At 51.5% G+C, this 21,387-nt stretch overlaps 1 protein-coding gene across 2 annotated transcripts in view; it reads right to left on the bottom strand.

The window, feature by feature from the left end:
- The window catches only part of EIF2B4 (eukaryotic translation initiation factor 2B subunit delta), a 38,602-nt gene extending 17,612 nt beyond the window's left edge, over positions 1-20,990 (bottom strand). Inside the window, exons 1-10 of one of the 2 annotated variants that reach the window (XM_040348085.1) lie at positions 20,876-20,990; positions 18,811-18,848; positions 16,860-16,995; positions 16,385-16,609; positions 12,611-12,690; positions 11,105-11,146; positions 7,606-7,697; positions 7,280-7,394; positions 4,169-4,245; positions 3,516-3,618 (exon numbers count right to left, since the gene is read on the bottom strand). In XM_040348085.1, the coding sequence (XP_040204019.1) occupies positions 3,516-3,618; positions 4,169-4,245; positions 7,280-7,394; positions 7,606-7,697; positions 11,105-11,146; positions 12,611-12,690; positions 16,385-16,609; positions 16,860-16,995; positions 18,811-18,848; positions 20,876-20,897 (930 nt within the window). In that variant the 5' untranslated portion in view covers positions 20,898-20,990. The remainder of the gene's footprint in view (positions 1-3,515; positions 3,619-4,168; positions 4,246-7,279; positions 7,395-7,605; positions 7,698-11,104; positions 11,147-12,610; positions 12,691-16,384; positions 16,610-16,859; positions 16,996-18,810; positions 18,849-20,875) is intronic. The other variant, XM_040348086.1, reaches the window with a different exon arrangement.
- Positions 20,991-21,387: the final 397 nt, after the last annotated feature.

Below are 21,387 nucleotides of genomic sequence, written 5' to 3'. Positions count from 1 at the left end.
AAGACTCTCAGAACACTTCTTCTGGAGAGTCTGGGGTTCTTTTTTAGGGCCCCTGCCGCTGAGGCTAGCTTTAGCACCTTGTCTTCTGGTAAGAAGAGCTTCTGCTGCCGAGTGTCCACTATATATCCCAGGAAGGTCTTGACCTGCTCTGGTTTGAGGGAGGATTTTTCTTTGTTGACTATCCACCCTAGACCCTCCAGGACTGCTATTACCCTGTTGGTGTCCAACGAGACCTGAATGGCAGACTTTCCTGATATCAGTAAGTCGTCCAGATAGGGTATAAGGGATATGCCCTGTAGGTGTAGGAATGCCGTAGCTTCCGCTAGGATTTTTGTGAATATTCTTGGGCTGGAAGTTAGCCCAAAGGGTAGTGCCCTGAACTGCCAGTGGAGGATTTCTCCTTCCACTACAACCGCAAACCTCAGGTATGCCTGGTGATCCACATGAATTGGCACGTGAAGGTAGGCATCTTTGAGGTCTAGGGTCACCATGAAGGCTTCCTTCATGAGGTTCTTTCTTACCGAATAAATACTTTCCATAGTGAATTTTTTGTATTCCAGAAACTTGTTCAGGTTTCTCAGATTCACTATTAAACGGTATTTTCCAGAAGGTTTGCGAACCACGAATACATGGGAATAAAATCCCCGGTATTGCTGATCCTTTGGTACCGGCACTATCACTAGTTGTTCTGCTAACTCCCTTATGCCCTGTAAGAGGGCAGATCTCTTCAGAGCATCCCTGGGAAGATGTGTAAGCGTGACCATAGAGGGGGGTGTCGTCAGAAATTCTAGACGATAGCCCTTTTGAATTATTAGGCGAATGTAGGGACTGTTCGAAATTTTTTCCCATTGGGGAAGGAATTGGGACAGTCGACCCCCCACTTTGATCTCGGCGTCACTTGGATTGCTTGTCGCCGGCTTTTGGAGGAGGGAAAAGCAGGTTGTTCCTCTTATTCCCTTTACCAAAGTTCCAGCGCCTGTAAGGTTCCTTTTTGGATTTTTGTTTACCCTGCCCCTGGGGGCCTCGAAAAGTTTTTTTGAAAACTTCTTTTTTGGGTTTAACTGGAAATTTTTTGCCTTTTTCTGATGACCTGGCCAGGACATCATCTAGGTCTTTGCCAAACAACAGGGAACCCTGAAAGGGGATACCACATAATTTACCCTTGGATGTTACATCTCCTTCCCAGGCTTTAATCCAAACTGCCCTCCTGGCTGAGTTAATGAGGGCTGCTGTTTTAGCTGATGCTCGTGCAGATTCAATTGCTGCATCTGCTAGGTAAGCAATCGCTTTCCTTATCACTGTAAGTGATTCAACTACTTCTTCTGCATCAGTATTCTGAGCCATGTGCTCGGTGAGCGTTTCCACCCATATATCGGTGTTCCTAGCTACGCATGCTGCTGCTAGAGCTGGACTCAGTGCTGCCGAGTTGGCCTCCCAAGCTTTTCTAAGGAGAGATTCTGCTCTACGGTCCATCAGATCCTTGATGTTACCCGCATCCTCAAAGGAGAGATCAGACAATTTAGTGACTTGCGACAAAGCCGCATCAAGTCTAGGGAGTTTAAAAAAGACCTCCTCGTCTTCCTGGGAGAAGGGAAACCTTCTTTTCCAGGTTTTTTGTTTGATAATCCTCCTTTCAGGATCTCTCCACTCCTGTAGGACTAATTCCTTGAGGGACTGGTGTAGGGGAAATACTTTAGATTGGGTGTCGCCCAAACCCCTATAGACCTTATCCTGTGCTGATGCTGCTTTAGGGGTCTCTGGTATCTCCTCTGTGGCGTAAATTGCCTGGAGGAGACCCTCCAGATCTTCCACGGCAAAGAGGTGTCTCCTAAGACGTGCGTCTTCCTGAGACTGACTAATTGGGTCCCCTTCTACCTCTCCTGAGCTGTGCCGGGACCTGGGTAAGCTTGCTACCTCACTTTCTTCACCCTCTATCTCCCCCAGAGGGGGAATTTGCGGTGATGTGAAGAAGGCACTTGGGCCCCTAGAAAAGGGGTTTTCTTGTGAGGAAGTGCCTTCCCTGGGGGTAAGATCCTCTGTCCCAGTCTGAGCTGTCTGACCAGCTGCCTCCCGGAAAGCTTTTACTGTTGCTAACATTTCTGTTTGCATAGATGTAAGAAAATTCTTCATCATTGCAGCAGCCTCCTTCCCTGCTAAAGTATTAATACATTTGTAGCAGAAAGGCTTAGAGTAAGATTTGGGGAGTTTCTCTCTGCAATTCCCACATTTCTTAGAGGAACTATGCCCTGTAGCGGCAGGAGACTGAGCTGAGGCCTCCTGGGCTCCGCTGGGGGATTCTGAAAGACATGAGGTATACACACATTACTCTGTCTTTTTTCCCCAAAGACTGCTGGCTGTACTGGGGAGGAGAGAAAGCAGAGTAGAAGAAGGGCCAGATCCTGCACTGGTCGTTCCCTAAAAGTTTGGGAAATCTTCACTGCTTCCCTCCTCCCTTTCCAGGGGGATTCGTACTTACCGACCCCCGACCTGGATCTGCCAGCGGTCGCATCTGTCTTTCCGTCCTCTTCCATGAGGAGGGTGACTTGGTCCTGGCTGTCGATACTCCTACACGAGTCGTCCACAAGCCGACCTGCCCACCGCTCAGCGCTGTGTCACGTTGCCGACAGGAACTTCCGGGTTACGCCGCCGGGAACCGCCCACTTCCTGTGATGCGGTTCCTGTTCCCAGAACGAGGCTTGGAACGCAGCGTTTGAATTTTGAAGACCCGGGAACAGCCTTTTCGATGGCGGTGGTTTCAACAGCACTCAGTGATGGCTCACCTCCCCGCAGCTCAGAGCACTGGTGTGTATAGGGGGCGACCTGTGAGTTTGGACCGAAGTCTACAGGTTAGTTCAGCCCTCCCCAGCCTCCCTAAAACCTGTCTCACAGGGGTACCTTCGACCCTCCCCGGTCTCTAGGTTTTCTTAAAAAAAATAAACGTGTCGCTGTGTTCGGAGAAACACAATCAATACTGGGGAGCAAGGGGAAGGGTGGGGCTTTTTAAACTGTCATGTGATTGTGTTTCCTGCAGGGAGGAGCCATCATCTCTCGGGTGCCGTCCTGGAAGGTGATAAGAGAAAAAAAAATCTTTACATACTGTCACCAGTGCAGTACAGCATCATCAGATAAATGGTGGGGCGATGAACAGGGACACCGACTGGTGACAGCATGTAAAAAAAAAGCTGGAGACAGATTGCGCCGGAGTGTGACCCGGCGGGCCCGCATTAGACATGTTCTGGAGAGGACGTCATATGACTTCCATCCAGAACAATAAGCCTCCCGCTCGGGCAGGAAGCAGTTTAAGTGTTTGTAAAGCCAAACAATGAACTTCTCTTATCTGCTCTGTTACATATACCATTGTAAGTGTTTTGTTATTGCCTGTTGAGTAAATTCAGAGAAAAAAAATACAAAAAAAACACAAAAAGTAAAAAAAAAAAAGGAAAAAGAAATAACACACATACACACACGCAGAAAGATAAATATGTAAAGTTGCGCAGTGTGGGATTCCCACTCACCTCCTCCTCTCCCAACTGCCGACCCATATTTGAGATCTCTTTCTTGATGTACTTTATGGCATTTCCCATACTGGCCGACAGGGGGCGACACTGAGTCAGGAAACTGCAAGAGAAAAATAAAGAACCAATCAGGAAAAAAACAAAAACAAAACACGACCCTAAAGATGGGGAGAAACTTCCCCTCCACTTACGGAGATAAATCCCCCTCCCCACAGGCAGGGATGAAGAGAGACCAAACCCCCCCCCCCCCCTTTCAACCAACAAGGAATACAGAGATAAACTCCCCCCCCCCAAAAAAAGGGGGCAGAAAAATATCAGCCCCCCTCCCCCCGAGATACTGATTGTTTCCCCAAGGGGAGAGGGAGAGATCAATCCCCCCAGGGCTAGACAGAGGGACTGGCTCTTCCCATGGAGAAATACCACTCACCCACAAAACAGACTGAGACCCCCATAGCGACAGACGAAGACTGCGCCCCCCCCCAGGAAGAGAGAGAGACACACAGAGAGCACGACAGAGAGAGCGGGCTACCAAAGATACAGTGCCCTAGAGACCAGCCCAAGAGAGAAACCGCTAGAAGGCTAAACCAGCCTCAACAATACCCACTTCTAGTAATGCCCCTACATCCCCCTTCTAAAGCAAACCCCCCCCCTACCTAATGTAAGGCTTCAGTCTGTTGACCAGGTCACGTGACAGCTCCTCTTGGGGTGGAGTGCTGTAGTCCCGGATCACCTATACAACATAGACAGCAGGGTGATAATCTGTACCCAATCAGAGGGTATCTAGGAGAGGTGACTGGTGTGAGTAACTAGCAGCGGGAAAAGGTTGGCAGATGAGGGCCAAGTATCTGGAACTGGAAAGGGTTGGCAGGTAAGGAGCAGGTATCGGAGACTAAAGAGGAATTGGCAGATAAAAGGCGAGTATCTGGGACTGAGGAATGGTTGGCAGGTGAGGGGCAGTAATTTTAGGACTGTGTAAGGTGTGGGAGTAGGAGGAGGGCGGTTATCTGGGTCTGAGGAGGGTTGGCAGGTATCTGGGACTGAGTAGAGATGGGCATCTGAGATTGGGGTAGGGTTAGGTGAGAAGCAGATATCCAAGACAGGAGAAGGGCACTCAGTTGAGGGGTAGCCATTTGGCATGAGGGAGGCACCAACAGCTGAAAAATATAGATATCTGGGAAGCAGGTAAGGAGTTGAGTTGGCAGGTGAGGGGGAAAATATCAAGAAGTGAGAGGGGTGGCAAGGCAGAAAGTGGGTATGGCAAGCCTGGGAGAGATTGGCAAGTGAGGGGCCGAGAGAGGTTTACAGGAGGAGAGGGACAGGCTTCAAGAATATGGAGGGGTTGGCAGGTGAAGAGGTGTGCATTTTGGAAGAAGTTGGTAGCTGAGGAGTGGGTATCTGGGACTAGTTGGCTGTTGTGGGGCTGGGTTGGCAGGTGAAGGGAAGGCATAAGGCAGGGCTCTACAAATTCTAGGTGCCAGGACACAATTGCGGCTATAAATTGCATCTTGGCACCTGTGCTTTCCTCAGCCCATTTACTGTTCCACGCCTGCTGTCCCAACTCCCGAGTGTGCTCCCACTCCAGGAGTCCCAAGCTGGCAGTTCCGCTACGGCTTCCATTGTTTGGTGGGCGGCAGAGGGGGCATCAGGGTCACGTGAGCAGCGGTGGAGCACAGTTCACTCAAACTGACTGAAGAGCTGCATGTTGTACCAATGAGCCAGGATCAGAGCTTAGTTGGTTTGTGGCGGTAAAGAGGAAGGAGGGGAGCTTTCATGGAACGGCCTGCCCATTGAATGCATAGGTGCTACATTGCTGCTGCACAATCCCTATACCTGTAAGCGGAGCTGTTTTTGGGTCGCCTCTTTGCGGCGGGGTGGGGCTGCCTCCGCCTCTCTGCGGCGGGGTGGGGCTGCCTCCGCCTCTCTGCGGCGGGGTGGGGCTGCCTCCCGCTATATGGGGGAGTTGTTTTCTGGTTTGGAATGTCTCTGTGTTGTATATATGGGGCGCCTGGATCTAAAAACTTTTTTTTTTTTTTTTGCTGTAAACCTTTTTAGTTGGCTTCTAGATGCAAAGCAAAATTTGTCCAGCCCTGGTATAAGCAACTGAAAAGGGGTTGGCTGGGGTGAAGGGGACATCTGAGCATGGTGGGGCTGTCTGCTGCATGTGCTTGCCTTCAGCAGTGTCATTTATAAAAGTTTGCACCAAGGAGGGGTTAGCAAGTGAGGGGCCAGTATCAGAGAGAGGAGGTTTGGGAACATGAGGGGCATGTCAAGGGTGGGTATCTGGAACTGGGAAGGACTGGCAAGTGAGGGGCAGGCATCTAGGACTGGGAGGGGGCAAGTATCTAGAACTAGGAAGAATTGAGAGGTGAGGGGTAAGTAACTAGAACGTGGAAAGTAAGGGGTAGATATCGGAAACTGGGGTGGCTATCTAGGACTGAGTAAGGGTTGGCAGGTGAGAAGTGAGTATCTGAGCTTGGGAAGGGTCGGCAAGTAAGGCGCAGATATCTGGGAAAGAGAAAGATAGGCAAGTGGACAGGTTTCTGGTATTAGTGGGTGAAGATTTGGGAAGGAGTTGAGGGGGGGGGGGGGGGGTGGGGTTTAGAAAACTGACTGCTTCATAATTGGCTGGTGAGAGGCTGAGTTGATAGGCGAGGGAAGGTATCAGCGCCTGAGAGGGGATGGTGAGGGAGGGGTATCTTAGAAGGAGAAAAGGTAGGTAGATGAGGGTTCAGGTATCCTGGACTGAGAAGAGGATGGCAGGTGAAGGGTGGGTACCTGGGACTGGAAGGAGTTGACATTTGAGAGACAGGTACATGTTACAAATAAAGGGTTGGCAGGTAGGAGGCTGGTATCTAGGACTTGAAGGGGTTGGCAGATGAGGGGTGGATATCTGGGAACAAGGTAGGGTTGCATGCGATATCTAAGACTAGGGTTGGCAGAGAAGTAATGGCAGGTGAGAGGTAGGTATCTGTGTCTGGGAAGGATTGGCAGGTGAGGGGTAAGCATTTAGGAAAAGGAGTCAATTTCAAGTAAGGAATAGATATCTGGGTCTGGATGAGATTGGCAGGTGAAGTGTCGGTATCTGCAACTGGGAACAATTGGCAGGTGAGGTTGGGGGATTTAGGACTAGGTAGGGGTAAGCAGCGGGGATTGGAAAGGGTTGGGAGGTATCAGGGACTGAGTAGGTATTTAGGACTGAACAGGGGTTAACAAGTAAGGGTCAGGTACCTGAGGCTGGGAGGAGTTAAAAGGTGAGTGGCAGGTATCTGGGACAGAGTAGGGGCAAGTATTTGAGACTTGGAGAGGTTGGCGGGCATCTGGAACTGGTAGGGATAAGCGGGGATCTGGAACTGGTAGGGATAAGCGGGTATCTGGAACTGGTAGGGATAAGCAGGTATCTGAAACTGGTAGGGATAAGCAGGTATCTGAAACTGGTAGGGATAAGCAGGTATCTGAAACTGGTAGGGATAAGCAGGTATCTGAAACTGGTAGGGATAAGCAGGTATCTGAAACTGGTAGGGATAAGCAGGTATCTGAAACTGGTAGGGATAAGCAGGTATCTGAAACTGGTAGGGATAAGCAGGTATCTGGATTAGCAGGCGAGAGGCAGGTATCTGGGACAAGGTTGAGGTAGGTATCCGGGAATGTGAAGGGAGGGTATCAGAGTGGGTAGGTGTCTCTGACTGGGTTGGGGTTGGCAGATGAGGGTTGGGTATTTAAGCCTGGATGGGGCAGGAAGGCAAGTGGCAAGAGGGGGGGTGTACCTTTTTGAAGCAGTGCAGTAATGCTATACATCTGGCGTTGGAGCCGCTGATAATACCCTGCGAGTACTGGAGACCGAGCCTCACCACAGCCGGGTGTATCGCAGAGGACGGGATGCTGAAGGAGAGAAGATCACAGTAATGAAGACATTTTATAGAGCTCCACTGATGAAAGAAAAGAGCCAAAACAACTGATCAATCAACAAAGGGAAATCTATGAGAGGTGGGGAGCCGCGGCGGGAGGTCTGGGCTGGTGGGGAGCCGCGGCGGGAGGTCTGGGCTGGTGGGGAGCCGCGGCGGGAGGTCTGGGCCCCCCACCATCTACTCACCTCAGCTGCTGGGTGAGGGGCATTTTCCGGCTGTACTGATGGAGATGAGAGAACAGGCTGACTTTGTTCCCATAGTCCTGCCGCAGAGGAACCTGGAATAGGAAAACAAGATTTAGAGATCAGAAGAATGGACGGGCACAAGACAACCTCTGTCTGGCTTACACATCACAGCAATCAGATTATATTACAGACTGTAAGTCACTGTAAAGTCCCAGCATGGACTCCCTCTACCCCGATTGTACAGGACTCCTCCAATCTGTGGAGAAACGGATATCTGAGCTCCAGGCGAAAAACATTTGGCATACATCAGGCTCCATGGGGTGGCTTCAAGTACAAAATACATAATCAGCAGGAGCCATTTCCTATGCTTCAGATGCCCTTTGCCTTTCCGTACCTGTACAGAGGGATCAGGGTCACCTCCAGGCAAGCTGCTCACGGGCTGTTCAATTCTATATAGGACTCAGCAGTGGAACCCTCCCACGCTTACAATTCATGGCAAAACATCAAAAAACAAAAATTGTTGCACTATGCCCTTAAATTAATAAAAACATACAGAACACCCTTAAGTGCAAAAAGAATTGTAAAAAAGTCCAACATATGCAATACAATTGTACAAAGCTTTGCAACTTGTTTGGACATTAGCCAGCCCCTTGGGAAAGTATTCTTGGACGAAACGTGTTAGGCGGAGCCTGTGCTGACGTCATCGTTCTGCTGGGTTGTTTGTTTTGCTGCTTCATGTGAATACCTCTCCAAGTTGCTAATAAACTGGTAAAAAAGTTTTACACTATGGAGCATGCCATTTGTTTTCTTTGGTGTAATCCTGACATGCTAAGTGGAGGTCCAGGCTACAGCGGATTCCCTTTGACCTCTGCTGGCGTACCGTGTGGTTCCCAATCACCACAAGGCATTTACATTGCGTGTGAACTGAACTCTGAATCTTTGAAGTCTGTTCGTCTGGTTAAAGGCTGCCATTTCAAAATCAGAGAAATACACACATGAAGCAGCAAAACAACCCAGCCACATGATGATGTCTACAAAGGCTCCACCCTAACATGTTTCGTCCTAGAAGACTTTCTCAAGGGACAAGGCCTACATTCAAACAAGTTACAATTCTTTATACAATTTACAGGTCAATTCACAAAGCTTTACCGCATTTGAAAAGGGTCTCATGATACTAATTTGCATACATTATTGCATGCAGTAAATAAAGTCCAATTGACAAAAAAAAAACATTATGCAATATTTACAAAAAAGAAAATGTGCCGATAAATACCCAATAGAAAGCTCTCAAGTACAATTCACAAATGGACCAGAGAGTAAAAAAAAAGAATGAAAAAAATACCACTAGGGTTATGCTGGTGGTATCACATGTGGTATTTGTCAAAAAATGACATATAGCTGGTTGCTAAGGAGCGGGCCCGGGAAGCCGGCCGCCGCGTCCCTAACAACCGATGATGACTCATCAGCTGCCAGAGCGTCGTCCCTACAGCTGATCAATAAAGAAAAAAAAAACAGCGTGTGGTCCTCCCCGTTTTACCTAACCTGCCAGGCTGCTTGCTTGGATAAAGGTCTGGTATGGATTTTATTTGGCGTGGGAGTTCCCCTTAAAATCCATACCAGACCCAAAGGGCTTTGTATGTATGCAACAGGGGGGGGAGGGGCGTTTTTTTTCCCCTACAACTATTTTAATGGCTGTTTTTTTTTTATCTTACATTCAGCTGATCAGTCAAGGAGCAGGCTGGGAAGCCGGCCGCTGCATCCCTAGCAACCAGCTCAATTACTGCATCACCTAATGCAGTAATTACTGCTAAAAATCAAACAAATACCGCATTCGGTATTCAATGCAAAATTCTCAGTGAATTGAACAACGCAGTATTTTACAGCGTATTATTAGCCATGATTTAACTCTTATGCCTCATACACACAACCAGTTTTCCAATTGGGAAAACTGCAATGACAGCATTTGACCAGGGAAAACTGGCTGTGTGTATGCTCCATGGCAGTTTTCCCAACAGGAAAATCGCCGTAAAAATGAGAACATGTTCTCTTTTTTCCTGCTGCGATTCCGGGTTTTTTTTGCCCAGCAGTTTCCCTATGGGAAACACTGCAGTGGAGCATACACGCGGCCAGGATTCCCGGCCAAAGCTCTCACCGCAGTTTTCCCAACGGGGAAAATGACCAAGCAGGTTTACGGTTTTCCCCCTGGGATTCCCGGTGGACATTTTACCGCAAGTGAACTGACCCCAATATCTGACTTTTTATACACTTTCTTGCACTTAAGGGCATTATGCATGTTTTATCGATTTTAACCACTTCATTACTGGGCACTTAAACCCCCTTCGTGCCCAGACCAATTTGAATGACAATTGCTCAGTCATACAACACTGTAACCAAATTATATTTTTATATTTTTTTTCCCACAAATAGAGCTTTCTTTTGGTGGTATTTGATCACCTCTGCGATTTTTATTTTTTGCGGTATAAACATAAAAAAACAGAAAATTTTGAAAAAAAACACAATATTTTTTACTTTTTGTTATAATAATATCCCAATTTTTTTTTAAAAAAAATAAAAATTTCCCTCGGTTTAGGCCGATACGTATTCTTCTACATATTTTTGTTAAAAAAAAAAAAAAAAATCGCAATAAGTGTATATTGATTGGTTTGCGCAAAAGTTATAGCGTCTACAAAATAGGGGATAGATTTATGATTTTTTTTTTTTACTAGTAATGGCTGCGATTTGCGATTTTTTTGTCAGGCCTGCGATATTGCGGCGGACGTATCGGATACTTTTGACACAATTTTGGGACCATTCACATTTATACAGCGATCAGTGCTATAAAAATGCACTAGTTACTGTATAAATGTGACTGGCAGGGAAGGGGTTAACACTAGAGGGTGAGGAAGGGGTTAAAAGTATTCCCTCATTGTGTTCTTACTGTGTGGGGGGAGGGGACTGACTGGGGGAGGTGACCGATGCTGTGTCTCTATGTAAAGGGACACAGATCGGTCTCCTCTCTCCCTGACAGCACGTGGAGCTCTGTGTTTACACACAGAGCTCCACGTCCCTGCTGTGTTCCCGACGATCGCGGGTGTCTGGCGGACATCGCGGCCGCCATGCACTCGCATTGGCTCCCGAACGATGTGCCGGGCACGTTGTTTCCCCGATGCGCGCCCCCAGCGGCGCGCACAGGGAATAACAACAATAGGACGTCTAAAGACGTCCACTCAGCACTTGAGAGCCGCGCTGTGGACGTCTTTCGTCTATAGCGCGGCCCTCTAGTGGTTAAAGAAGGCATAGCGCAACAATTTTTGCTTTTGTATGCATTATACGGTTGTATCTGTGTGTTTGAATGCTGCTGTACACAAATTTTCCCACTGTTATTTCAATTTTTGGCACCGAGCGCAGCTTTTTCCTTTATATTATCGATCTGCCCTTCTTGTAAGTCACACACAGCAGACACGGCACTAGCTCTAATCACAAATCACTCTGCACAAACCTCCAGCCCATGGTGGGCCGTGGCTGTCCCAGTACTTGTCTTCTGGAGGAAAATGATAAAATAAATGATCGTTAATGGCATTACAGGAAGAACGAGAGACGCAAGACCAACCCAAGGCATGCGTGCCTGCCAGGGCAGGCTCCTGGCAGATAGATGAGCATGCAGGCAGGCTCATACTGGTCCACCAGAAGCTCCTCTATATCCCATACCACAGGCTGTAATTGCCTGCTCACTAGGCTGTCAATTTACAAACCCCGGCCTTCCCTTCTGTGCCCACAACCCACCTATCTCTATGAGGTTTCCAAGGCCTGGCTTCTGCTACTGATGTTCAGGTGCCAAGCCTTCTTCCATTACCAGAGAGACCTAACTGCACCTGCAGATATCACATGAAGAGGATCCCCACCACTTCTCCTCAACCACAACCACAACCTTCAGCAGGCATGAATGTAAGACTCTGGCCTTTCTGATTGTGCAGGAATTGGGCTGATCCAAGGTCTACAGCAGTGGTCTCCAAACTGTGGCCCTGGGGCCAGACACGGCCTTTTGCTCGATTTTATCTAGCCCTTGGGGAGCCATTTCATCCACTGACACCAAAGAAGTGGCATAATTCCTCCCAATTACACCATCGACGGGACACTATCCGGCCAACTCATACCAATGATGGGCCGCTATTCCGCCCACTGACACCAATGATGGGCCGCTATTCCGCCCACTGACACCAATGATGGGCCGCTATTCCGCCCACTGACACCAATGATGGGCCGCTATTCCGCCCACTGACACCAAAGATGGGCCGCTATTCCGCCCACTGACACCAAAGATGGGCCGCTATTCCGCCCACTGACACCAATGATGGGCCGCTATTCCGCCCACTGACACCAAAGATGGGCCGCTATTCCGCCCACTGACACCAAAGATGGGCCGCTATTCCGCCCACTGACACCAATGATGGGCCGCTATTCCGCCCACTGACACCAATGATGGGCCGCTATTCCGCCCACTGACACCAATGATGGGCCGCTATTCCGCCCACTGACACCAATGGTGGGCCGCTATTCCGCCCACTGACATCAATGATGGGCCGCTATTCCGCCCACTGACACCAATGATGGGCCGCTATTCCGCCCACTGACACCAATGATGGGCCGCTATTCCTTCCTTTTTCCCCAGTGACCACTTGTCTAAGGGGCATTCTTTCCATTGATCACACTAATGTATCACAAGCTGTAGATGTAGATAAAAGTCAATATAATGACCCAAATGTTGCTGCCTTCATGATTCTTAGTTATAACGAGTTTTAATGTTTCCTGGTTCCTAAGGCTTGGGTGGGCAGAGGTAATCCCATACTTCCCTGTGTGTTCCAGAAGCTCTGGAGGGGACAAGGACTGCTTTGACGGACATGGGTCAGCACACACATGGAAGGCCCCATCCCTGCCCCCGAGCCTGTACTGCGGCTATGAGCCCATGTCTCTTCTCTAGAATAAAGCCCCTTCTTCTCACACTTACTTGCTGTCTCTCCAACTTCTTTGCCAGCTTCTTCTGGGCTGCTGGATCATCGACCTGGACGTGTTCTGGGAGGCGTTTCACTGAATAAAATAGGAAATGTTATAAGTGCTGTACAGCCCCCCTTCCATGGAGAACATCAGAGACACTGGAGCTGGCACAACTCTTCTATGGAGCAGAGCGATCAATCAATCACAACCTCCCGGAATATCATTGTACATGGAGAGGACACGAGGGGGTGGGTCAGAGAGGTCTGGGTGTCCTGAGCTGCATCAGTAGGAAGGTGGCTGTGCGAGGGATTGAAGGAGTACAAGAGGGATCTACTACATGGGAATAACTAAAGCAGACTTAGATGTGTGATTGGCAGTCTGGTGGTATACTAGTACAATGGGCCCCCTAGCAGCCTTTGTCCGAGAAGCATTGTCCCTGGAAGGCACATCGGGGAATTGCATTCCCCAGAAATGGCAACACCAGTATCCAGTGTCTCAGCATGTTAGAAGGAAATCGAACGTTTCAAACACACAAACAACCCACACTCTTCATCCTCATTGGGAAATGCTCTTCCTTCTCACTCAACCTCCTCCCCCCCATCTGCCCCCCGCCCCGGAATTCTCTCCTCCATCTATCCCGCCCCTACTCTTCTTCCTCTCCCCCCGTCTGACCTCCTCACTCTTCTCCTCTCTCCCCCCACCCATCTGACCCCCTTACTCTTCCTCCTCTCTCCGCCGCCCCCCCCATCTGACCCCCTTACTCTTCCTCCTCTCTCCCCCCACCCATCTGACCCCCTTACTCTTCCTCCTCTCTCCCCCCACCCATCTGACCCCCTTACTCTTCCTCCTCTCCCCCCCATCTGACCCCCTTACTCTTCCTCCTCTCCCCCCCCCCCCATCTGACCCCCTTACTCTTCCTCCTCTCTCCCCCCCCCATCTGACCCCCTTACTCTTCCTCCTCTCTCCCCCCACCCATCTGACCCCCTTACTCTTCCTCCTCTCCCCCCCCCATCTGACCCCCTTACTCTTCCTCCTCTCCCCCCCCCATCTGACCCCCTTACTCTTCCTCCTCTCTCCGCCCCCCCCCCATCTGACCCCCTTACTCTTCCTCCTCTCCCCCCCATCTGACCCCCTTACTCTTCCTCCTCTCCCCCCCCCCATCTGACCCCCTTACTCTTCCTCCTCTCTCCCAAGTCTGCCCCGCTTGCCCCCTTACTCTTCCTCCTCTCCCAAGTCTGCCCCGCTTGCCCCCTTACTCTTCTCCTCCTCTCTCCCACGTCTGCCCCCCTCTTACTCTTCCTCCTCTCCCACGTCTGCCCCCCCCCTTACTCTTCCTCCTCTCCCCACGTCTGCCCCCCCCCTTACTCTTCCTCCTCTCCCCACGTCTGCCCCCCCCCTTACTCTTCCTCCTCTCCCCACGTCTGCCCCCCCTTACTCTTCCTCCTCTCCCCACGTCTGCCCCCCCTTACTCTTCCTCCTCTCCCCACGTCTGCCCCCCCCCTTACTCTTCCTCCTCTCCCCACGTCTGCCCCCCCCTTACTCTTCCTCCTCTCCCCACGTCTGCCCCCCCCTTACTCTTCCTCCTCTCCCCACGTCTGCCCCCCCCTTACTCTTCCTCCTCTCCCCACGTCTGCCTCCCCTTACTCTTCCTCCTCTCCCCACGTCTGCCCCCCCTTACTCTTCCTCCTCTCCCCACGTCTGCCCCCCCTTACTCTTCCTCCTCTCCCCACATCTGCCCCCCCTTACTCTTCCTCCTCTCCCCACATCTGCCCCCCCTTACTCTTCCTCCTCTCCCCACATCTGCCCCCCCCTTACTCTTCCTCCTCTCCCCACGTCTGCCCCCCCTTACTCTTCCTCAATCTCCCCACGTCTGCCCCCCTTACTCTTCCTCCTCTCCGTCTGCCCCCCCCCCTTACTCTTCCTCCTCTCCCCACGTCTGCCCCCACCCCCTTACTCTTCCGTGTTCTGGGAGGCGTTTCACTGAATAAAATAGGAAATGTTATAAGTGCTGTACAGCCCCCCTTCCATGGAGAACATCAGAGACACTGGAGCTGGCACAACTCTTCTATGGAGCAGAGCGATCCATCACAACCTCCCGGAATATCATTGTACATGGAGAGGACACAAGGGGGTGGGTCCGAGAGGTCTGGGTGTCCTGAGCTGCATCAGTAGGAAGGTGGCTGTGCGAGGGATTGAAGGAGTACAAGAGGGATCTACTACATGGGACTAACTAAAGCAGACTTAGATGTGTGATTGGCAGTCTGGTGGTATACTGGTACAATGGGCACCCTAGCAGCCTTTGTCCGAGAAGCATTGTCCCTGGAAGGCACATCGGGTAATTGCATTCCCCAGAAATGGCAACACCAGTATCCAGTGTCTCAGCATGTTAGAAGGAAATCGAACGTTTCAAACACACAAACAACCCACACTCTTCATCCTCATTGGGAAATGCTCTTCCTTCTCACTCAACAACCCCCCCCCCCCCCAGAATTCTCTCCTCCATCTATCCCGCCCCCAACTCTTCTTCCTCTCCCCCCGTCTGACCCCCTTACTCTTCCTCCTCTCCCCCCCCCCCCATCTGACCCCCTTACTCTTCCTCCTCTCCCCCCCCCATCTGACCCCCTTACTCTTCCTCCTCTCCCCCCCCCCCCATCTGACCCCCTTACTCTTCCTCCTCTCCCCACGTCTGCCCCCCTTACTCTTCCTCCTCTCCCCACGTCTGCCCCCCCCTTACTCTTCCTCCTCTCCCCACGTCTGGCCCCCCCTTACTCTTCCTCCTCTCCCCACGTCTGGCCCCCCCTTACTCTTCCTCCTCTCCCCACGTCTGGCCCCCCCCTTACTCTTCCTCAATCTCCCCACGTCTGGCCCCCCCCTTACTCTTCCTCAATCTCCCCACGTCTGCCCCCCCCTTACTCTTCCTCAATCTCCCCACGTCTGCCCCCCCCTTACTCTTCCTCAATCTCCCCACGTCTGCCCCCCCCTTACTCTTCCTCAATCTCCCCACGTCTGCCCCCCCCTTACTCTTCCTCAATCTCCCCACGTCTGCCCCCCCCTTACTCTTCCTCCTCTCCGTCTGCCCCCCCCCTTACTCTTCCTCCTCTCCCCACGTCTGCCCCCACCCCCTTACTCTTCCTCCTCTCCCCATGTCTGCCCCCACCCCCTTACTCTTCCTCCTCTCCCCACGTCTGCCCCCCCCCTTACTCTTCCTCCTCTCCCCACGTCTGCCCCCCCCTTACTCTTCCTCCTCTCCCCACGTCTGCCCCCCCCCCTTACTCTTCCTCCTCTCCCCACGTCTGCCCCCCCCTTACTCTTCCTCCTCTCCCCACATCTGCCCCACCCTTACTCTTCCTCCTCTCCCCACGTCTGCCCCCCCTTACTCTTCCTCAATCTCCCCACGTCTGCCCCCCCTTACTCTTCCTCAATCTCCCCACGTCTGCCCCCCTGCTCTTTCATCCCCTCCTCACATCTGCCTAAACTCCTCCTTCCACTGCCTCTTCTCTCCCCCATCTGCTCCTACGCTTCCTTCTCTCCTGTCACTCTTCTTGTCTATTTCACCACTGCTCTTTCTCTTCTCTCTGCACCTGCCCACACTCTTCCCTGCTCTTTCATTTCCACTTTTCACTCTTTTTTCTCACCCAGCCTGCCCCAGCTCTTCCTCCTCTCTCTCTCTGCTATTCCTTCTCTCCACTGTTCATCACCACTCTTCATTCTCCTGCTCCTCCTCCTTTTCATCATCTGTCCCTGCTCTTCCTTCTCTCCCTTATCTGTCTCCACACCCCCGCCTCACCTGTCTGGCTTTCCGAGGGCTGGCTCTTGGGTTTGGTTGGTGCAGGCCCCCCACTCGGCTCAGTCTTCTTGCTCTGTTTCTGTGCCCGTTCGGCTTCTTGCTTGGCTCTTCTCTCCGCCCTCAGCTCAGCCTTGCTTTTTCCTGCAGGTGGTGCCTCCGGCGTTGGGCCAGCAGCAGCTGGTGGTACTGGAGGGACTGGTTCTGTGATGGACAGCTGTACCTCAGCTGGAAGACAAAAATCCAGGTCAGGAAAACACACATACACCCAGAATGCCCATATAAGCCCCTGGGGCAGCACAGTGAAGATGGCAGGAACAAGGAGAGTGGTGGGAGATAAATTATAGGACAACTTTACCAAAGGTGATAATGCCATTTATACTTTGAGTTACTATGTGATCAATGTTCATTGTGGTCACCCTGACCCCGGGGACACCCCCTACTAACGAGATCAATACCAATCAGTGTAAAATCATACTTTTCTGTACAGCCCCGTCCTGCACAACGTCCACGGGCTCCCCTGCTGCTGCCGCCTTCTCCTTGCTCTTCTTCTGGTGCTTTTTCTCTTTTCTCAAACGAAGCTTCTCCTCCTTGGACAGTTCCGGACCTTTCCCCTGGACACAGAAGACACCATTGGAGTCACCAATTCAAACATCACTAAAGACACCCTCATTCATCTGGCTGGTGTACCTTTCTTCCATCAGGTGTACCCTTCCTCTCCCTGGTGTACCTTTCTTCCATCAGGTGTACCCTTCCTCTCCCTGGTGTACCTCTCTTCCATCAGGTGTACCCTTCCTCTCCCTGGTGTACCTTTCTTCCATCAGGTGTACCCTTCCTCTCCCTGGTGTACCTTTCTTCCATCAGGTGTACCCTTCCTCTCCCTGGTGTACCTTTCTTCCATCAGGTGTACCCTTCCTCTCCCTGGTGTACCTCTCTTCCATCAGGTGTACCCTTCCTCTCCCTGGTGTACCTTTCTTCCATCAGGTGTACCCTTCCTCTCCCTGGTGTACCTTTCTTCCATCAGGTGTACCCTTCCTCTCCCTGGTGTACCTTTCTTCCATCAGGTGTACCCTTCCTCTCCCTGGTGTACCTTTCTTCCATCAGGTGTACCCTTCCTCTCCCTGGTGTACCTTTCTTCCATCAGGTGTACCCTTCCTCTGGCTGGTGTACCTCTCTTCCATCAGGTGTACCCTTCCTCTGGCTGGTGTACCTCTCTTCCATCAGGCGTACCCTTCCTCTGGCTGGTGTACCCCTCTTCCATCAGGCGTACCCTTCCTCTGGCTGGTGTACCCCTCTTCCATCAGGTGTACCCTTCCTCTGGCTGGTGTACCCCTCTTCCATCAGGCGTACCCTTCCTCTCCCTGGTGTACCTTTCTTCCATCAGGTGTACCCTTCCTCTGGCTGGTGTACCTCTCTTCCATCAGGTGTACCCTTCCTCTGGCTGGTGTACCTCTCTTCCATCAGGTGTACCCTTCCTCTCCCTGGTGTACCTTTCTTCCATCAGGTGTACCCTTCCTCTCCCTGGAGTACCTTTCTTCCATCAGGTGTACCCTTCCTCTCCCTGGTGTACCTTTCTTCCATCAGGTGTACCCTTCCTCTGGCTGGTGTACCTCTCTTCCATCAGGTGTACCCTTCCTCTGGCTGGAGTACCTCTCTTCCATCAGGCGTACCCTTCCTCTCCCTGGTGTACCTTTCTTCCATCAGGTGTACCCTTCCTCTCCCTGGAGTACCCCTCTTCCATCAGGCGTACCCTTCCTCTGGCTGGTGTACCTCTCTTCCATCAGGCGTACCCTTCCTCTGGCTGGTGTACCCCTCTTCCATCAGGCGTACCCTTCCTCTGGCTGGTGTACCTCTCTTCCATCAGGTGTACGCTTCCTCTGGCTGGTGTACCCCTCTTCCATCAGGCGTACCCTTCCTCTCCCTGGTGTACCCTTCCTCTCCCTGGTGTACCTTTCTTCCATCAGGTGTACCCTTCCTCTTCCTGGTGTACCTCTCTTTCATCAGGTGTACCTCCCCCTCATCAGGTGTCTCCCCATCAGGCGTCTCCCCATTCACTAGGTGTACCTCCCCCTCATCAGGCGTCTCCCCATTCGCTAGGTGTACCTCCCCCATCAGGCGTCTCCCCATTCACTAGGTGTACCTCCCCCCATCAGGCGTCTCCCCCATTCGCTAGGTGTACCTCCCCCCATCAGGCGTCTCTCCATTCACTAGGTGTACCTCCCCCCATCAGGCGTCTCCCCATTAGGTGTCTCCCCATTCACTAGGTGTACCCTTCTTCTCCCTGGTGTACTATTCTTCCACCAGGTGTCTATGTCTGGGGTCTAAGTGAGAACCTGCCCCCCTGTTATCATGGTGACCCTCGTTGTGTACAGATGCATGATGACCCCATGCTGAAAGGGGGGGGGGGGTTGACACACTCGGTACAGTACCTTGATCAGGTGAGACTCCATCTTGTTCTTCCCCCCACCTGAGAGAAGAGAGGAGAACATTTTCATTTCATTATAGACACAACTCCACCTAAATATGACACCCAATGACAGGACACACACACTACACCCCCCCTCCCTAATATGACATCCAATGACAGGACACTGCAAACCCCCCCCCCCCCCCCCTAATATGACAGGACAGACACTACACCCCCTAATATGACATCCAATGACAGGACAGACACTACACCCCCCCCCCCCCCCTAATATGACATCCAATGACAGGACACACACTACACCCCCCCCCCAACCCCCATTTGACATCCAATAACAGGACACACACTACACCCCCCCCCCCCCCATATGACATCCAATCACAGGACAGACACTACACCCCCCCCCCCCCATATGACATCCAATGACAGGACACACACTACACCCCCCCCCCCATATGACATCCAATCACAGGACAGACACTACACCCCCCCCCCCCCCCCCATATGACATCCAATGACAGGACACACACTACACCCCCCCCCCATATGACATCCAATGACAGGACACACACTACACCCCCCCCCCCCCTAATATGACATCCAATGACAGGACACACACTCCCCTCCCTAATATGACATCCAATGACAGGACACACACTACACTCCCCCCCCCTAATATGACATCCAATGACAGGACACACACTACACTCCCCCCCCCTAATATGACATCCAATGACAGGACACCACTATACAGCCGGGTACACACTAGGTGTTTTTTTTTTTTTTTTCAACCCAGAGGGTCAAAGGAAAAAAACTCCTGAGAGATGGCTGTACTAAGTAAGTGATGTCAGTGTGGTCATCTCCCCCGCTGTGCTATTGTGTCCTGACTGAGGACCCCCCTCTATAGAACACACTGGTCACCGATCACAGCCACCGGATGATACCGAATGTGACATCAGGTCGTGGCGAGACCGACTGCTATACACACGGGCCCAATGTCAGCCCAAGTGTACCTACCATCAGGTAACGTCACCCTGTGTGTACCTACCGCCAGGTAACATGTCTGCCTACCGCCGGGTAATGTCACCCTGTGTGTACCTACAGCCGGGTAACATGTCTGCCTACCGCCGGGTAATGTCACCCTGTGTGTACCTACCGCCGGGTATTGTCACCCTGTGTGTACCTACCACCGGGTATTGTCACCCTGTGTGTACCTACCGCTGGGTATTGTCACCCTGTGTGTACCTACCGCCGGTAATGTCACCCTGTGTGTACCTAACGCCGGGTATTGTCACCCTGTGTGTACCTACCTCCGGGTAACGTGTGTACCTACCACCGGTTAACGTGTCTACCTACCATAAGGTTATGTCACCCTGTGTGTACCTACCGCCGGGTAACGTGTCTACCTACCATCAGGTAATGTCACCCTGTGTGTACCTACCGCCTGGTAACATGTCTGTCTACCGCCTGGTAATGTCACCCTGTGTGTACCTACCGCCTGGTAGCATGTCTGTCTACCGCCTGGTAATGTCACCCTGTGTGTACCTACCGCCTGGTAACATGTCTGTCTACCGCCTGGTAATGTCACCCTGTGTGTACCTACCGCCTGGTAGCATGTCTGTCTACCGCCTGGTAATGTCACCCTGTGTGTACCTACCGCCTGGTAGCATGTCTGTCTACCGTCTGGTAATGTCACCCTGTGTGTACCTACCATCGGGTTGTCTATAGATGCTGTGACTGTTTGAAATATTTAGTTCCCATTATTCTCTATGGACATCCCATTCTTTATTCTCTATGGACATCCCATTGTGTCATTCCTTTTAGTCTGTCCCTCATAGGAGAGCACACAGGTAGGACTCCACCCTGATATGTACACTACACTGTACAAGGGGGACACAGACAGTTCATATTTCACACGAGGTGACTCCTTATGTCAGGTATGACATCAGAGTTACGTCATGTGTGTGTGTATACAGTGTATATATAACGAGGAGGAGATAACACAGGTCGGTATACAGGACACACCCCCTCACATACACAGAGAGCCCGGTAATCTCCCCCTTTCTCACCGGGAGGATCGGGTCCCTCCATCTTCCTGTCGGCTCCTCCTCCTCCTCCTCCTCCTCACCGGTGTTTCGGCCTGTCACTGTGCGACCACGAGGAGAGAGGCGGAAGTGAAGATCACGTGGCCGAGTGATAACAACACGTCACCAAACCGCGACAGGACCGGTGGGGGGAGGTCGGAGACTGATGGAAGGGGGAGGGGATATGATCGTATCGTTTTTTTTAATGGGGAAATTACAGAATTCAGTCCCCCGATCAATCCTGCTATAGAAGATCTCATGACAGAGTATTAGAGCGGGGCGGAGCTAGTATGGGCAGTGTGTCTGAGCTTTAATTCCCCCCATCTATGTATTCTTACACCATCTAGTGGTCAAATATAAAACTACACATAATACACTTCAGTGTGAGTCGCTGTTCTGACTACTACAACAGTGATCCCTAATGACCACCTGGTATACTGCCACCTACTGGAGACTCGAGAAATGTGCTTGTATAGTCACTTTATATTGTGAGTGCA

This window comes from Rana temporaria, chromosome 4 (assembly GCF_905171775.1).
Source record: "Rana temporaria chromosome 4, aRanTem1.1, whole genome shotgun sequence".
NCBI lineage: Eukaryota > Metazoa > Chordata > Amphibia > Anura > Ranidae > Rana > Rana temporaria.
Note: the sequence above shows the minus strand (reverse complement) of the source record. Positions and strands in the feature narration are given on the sequence as shown.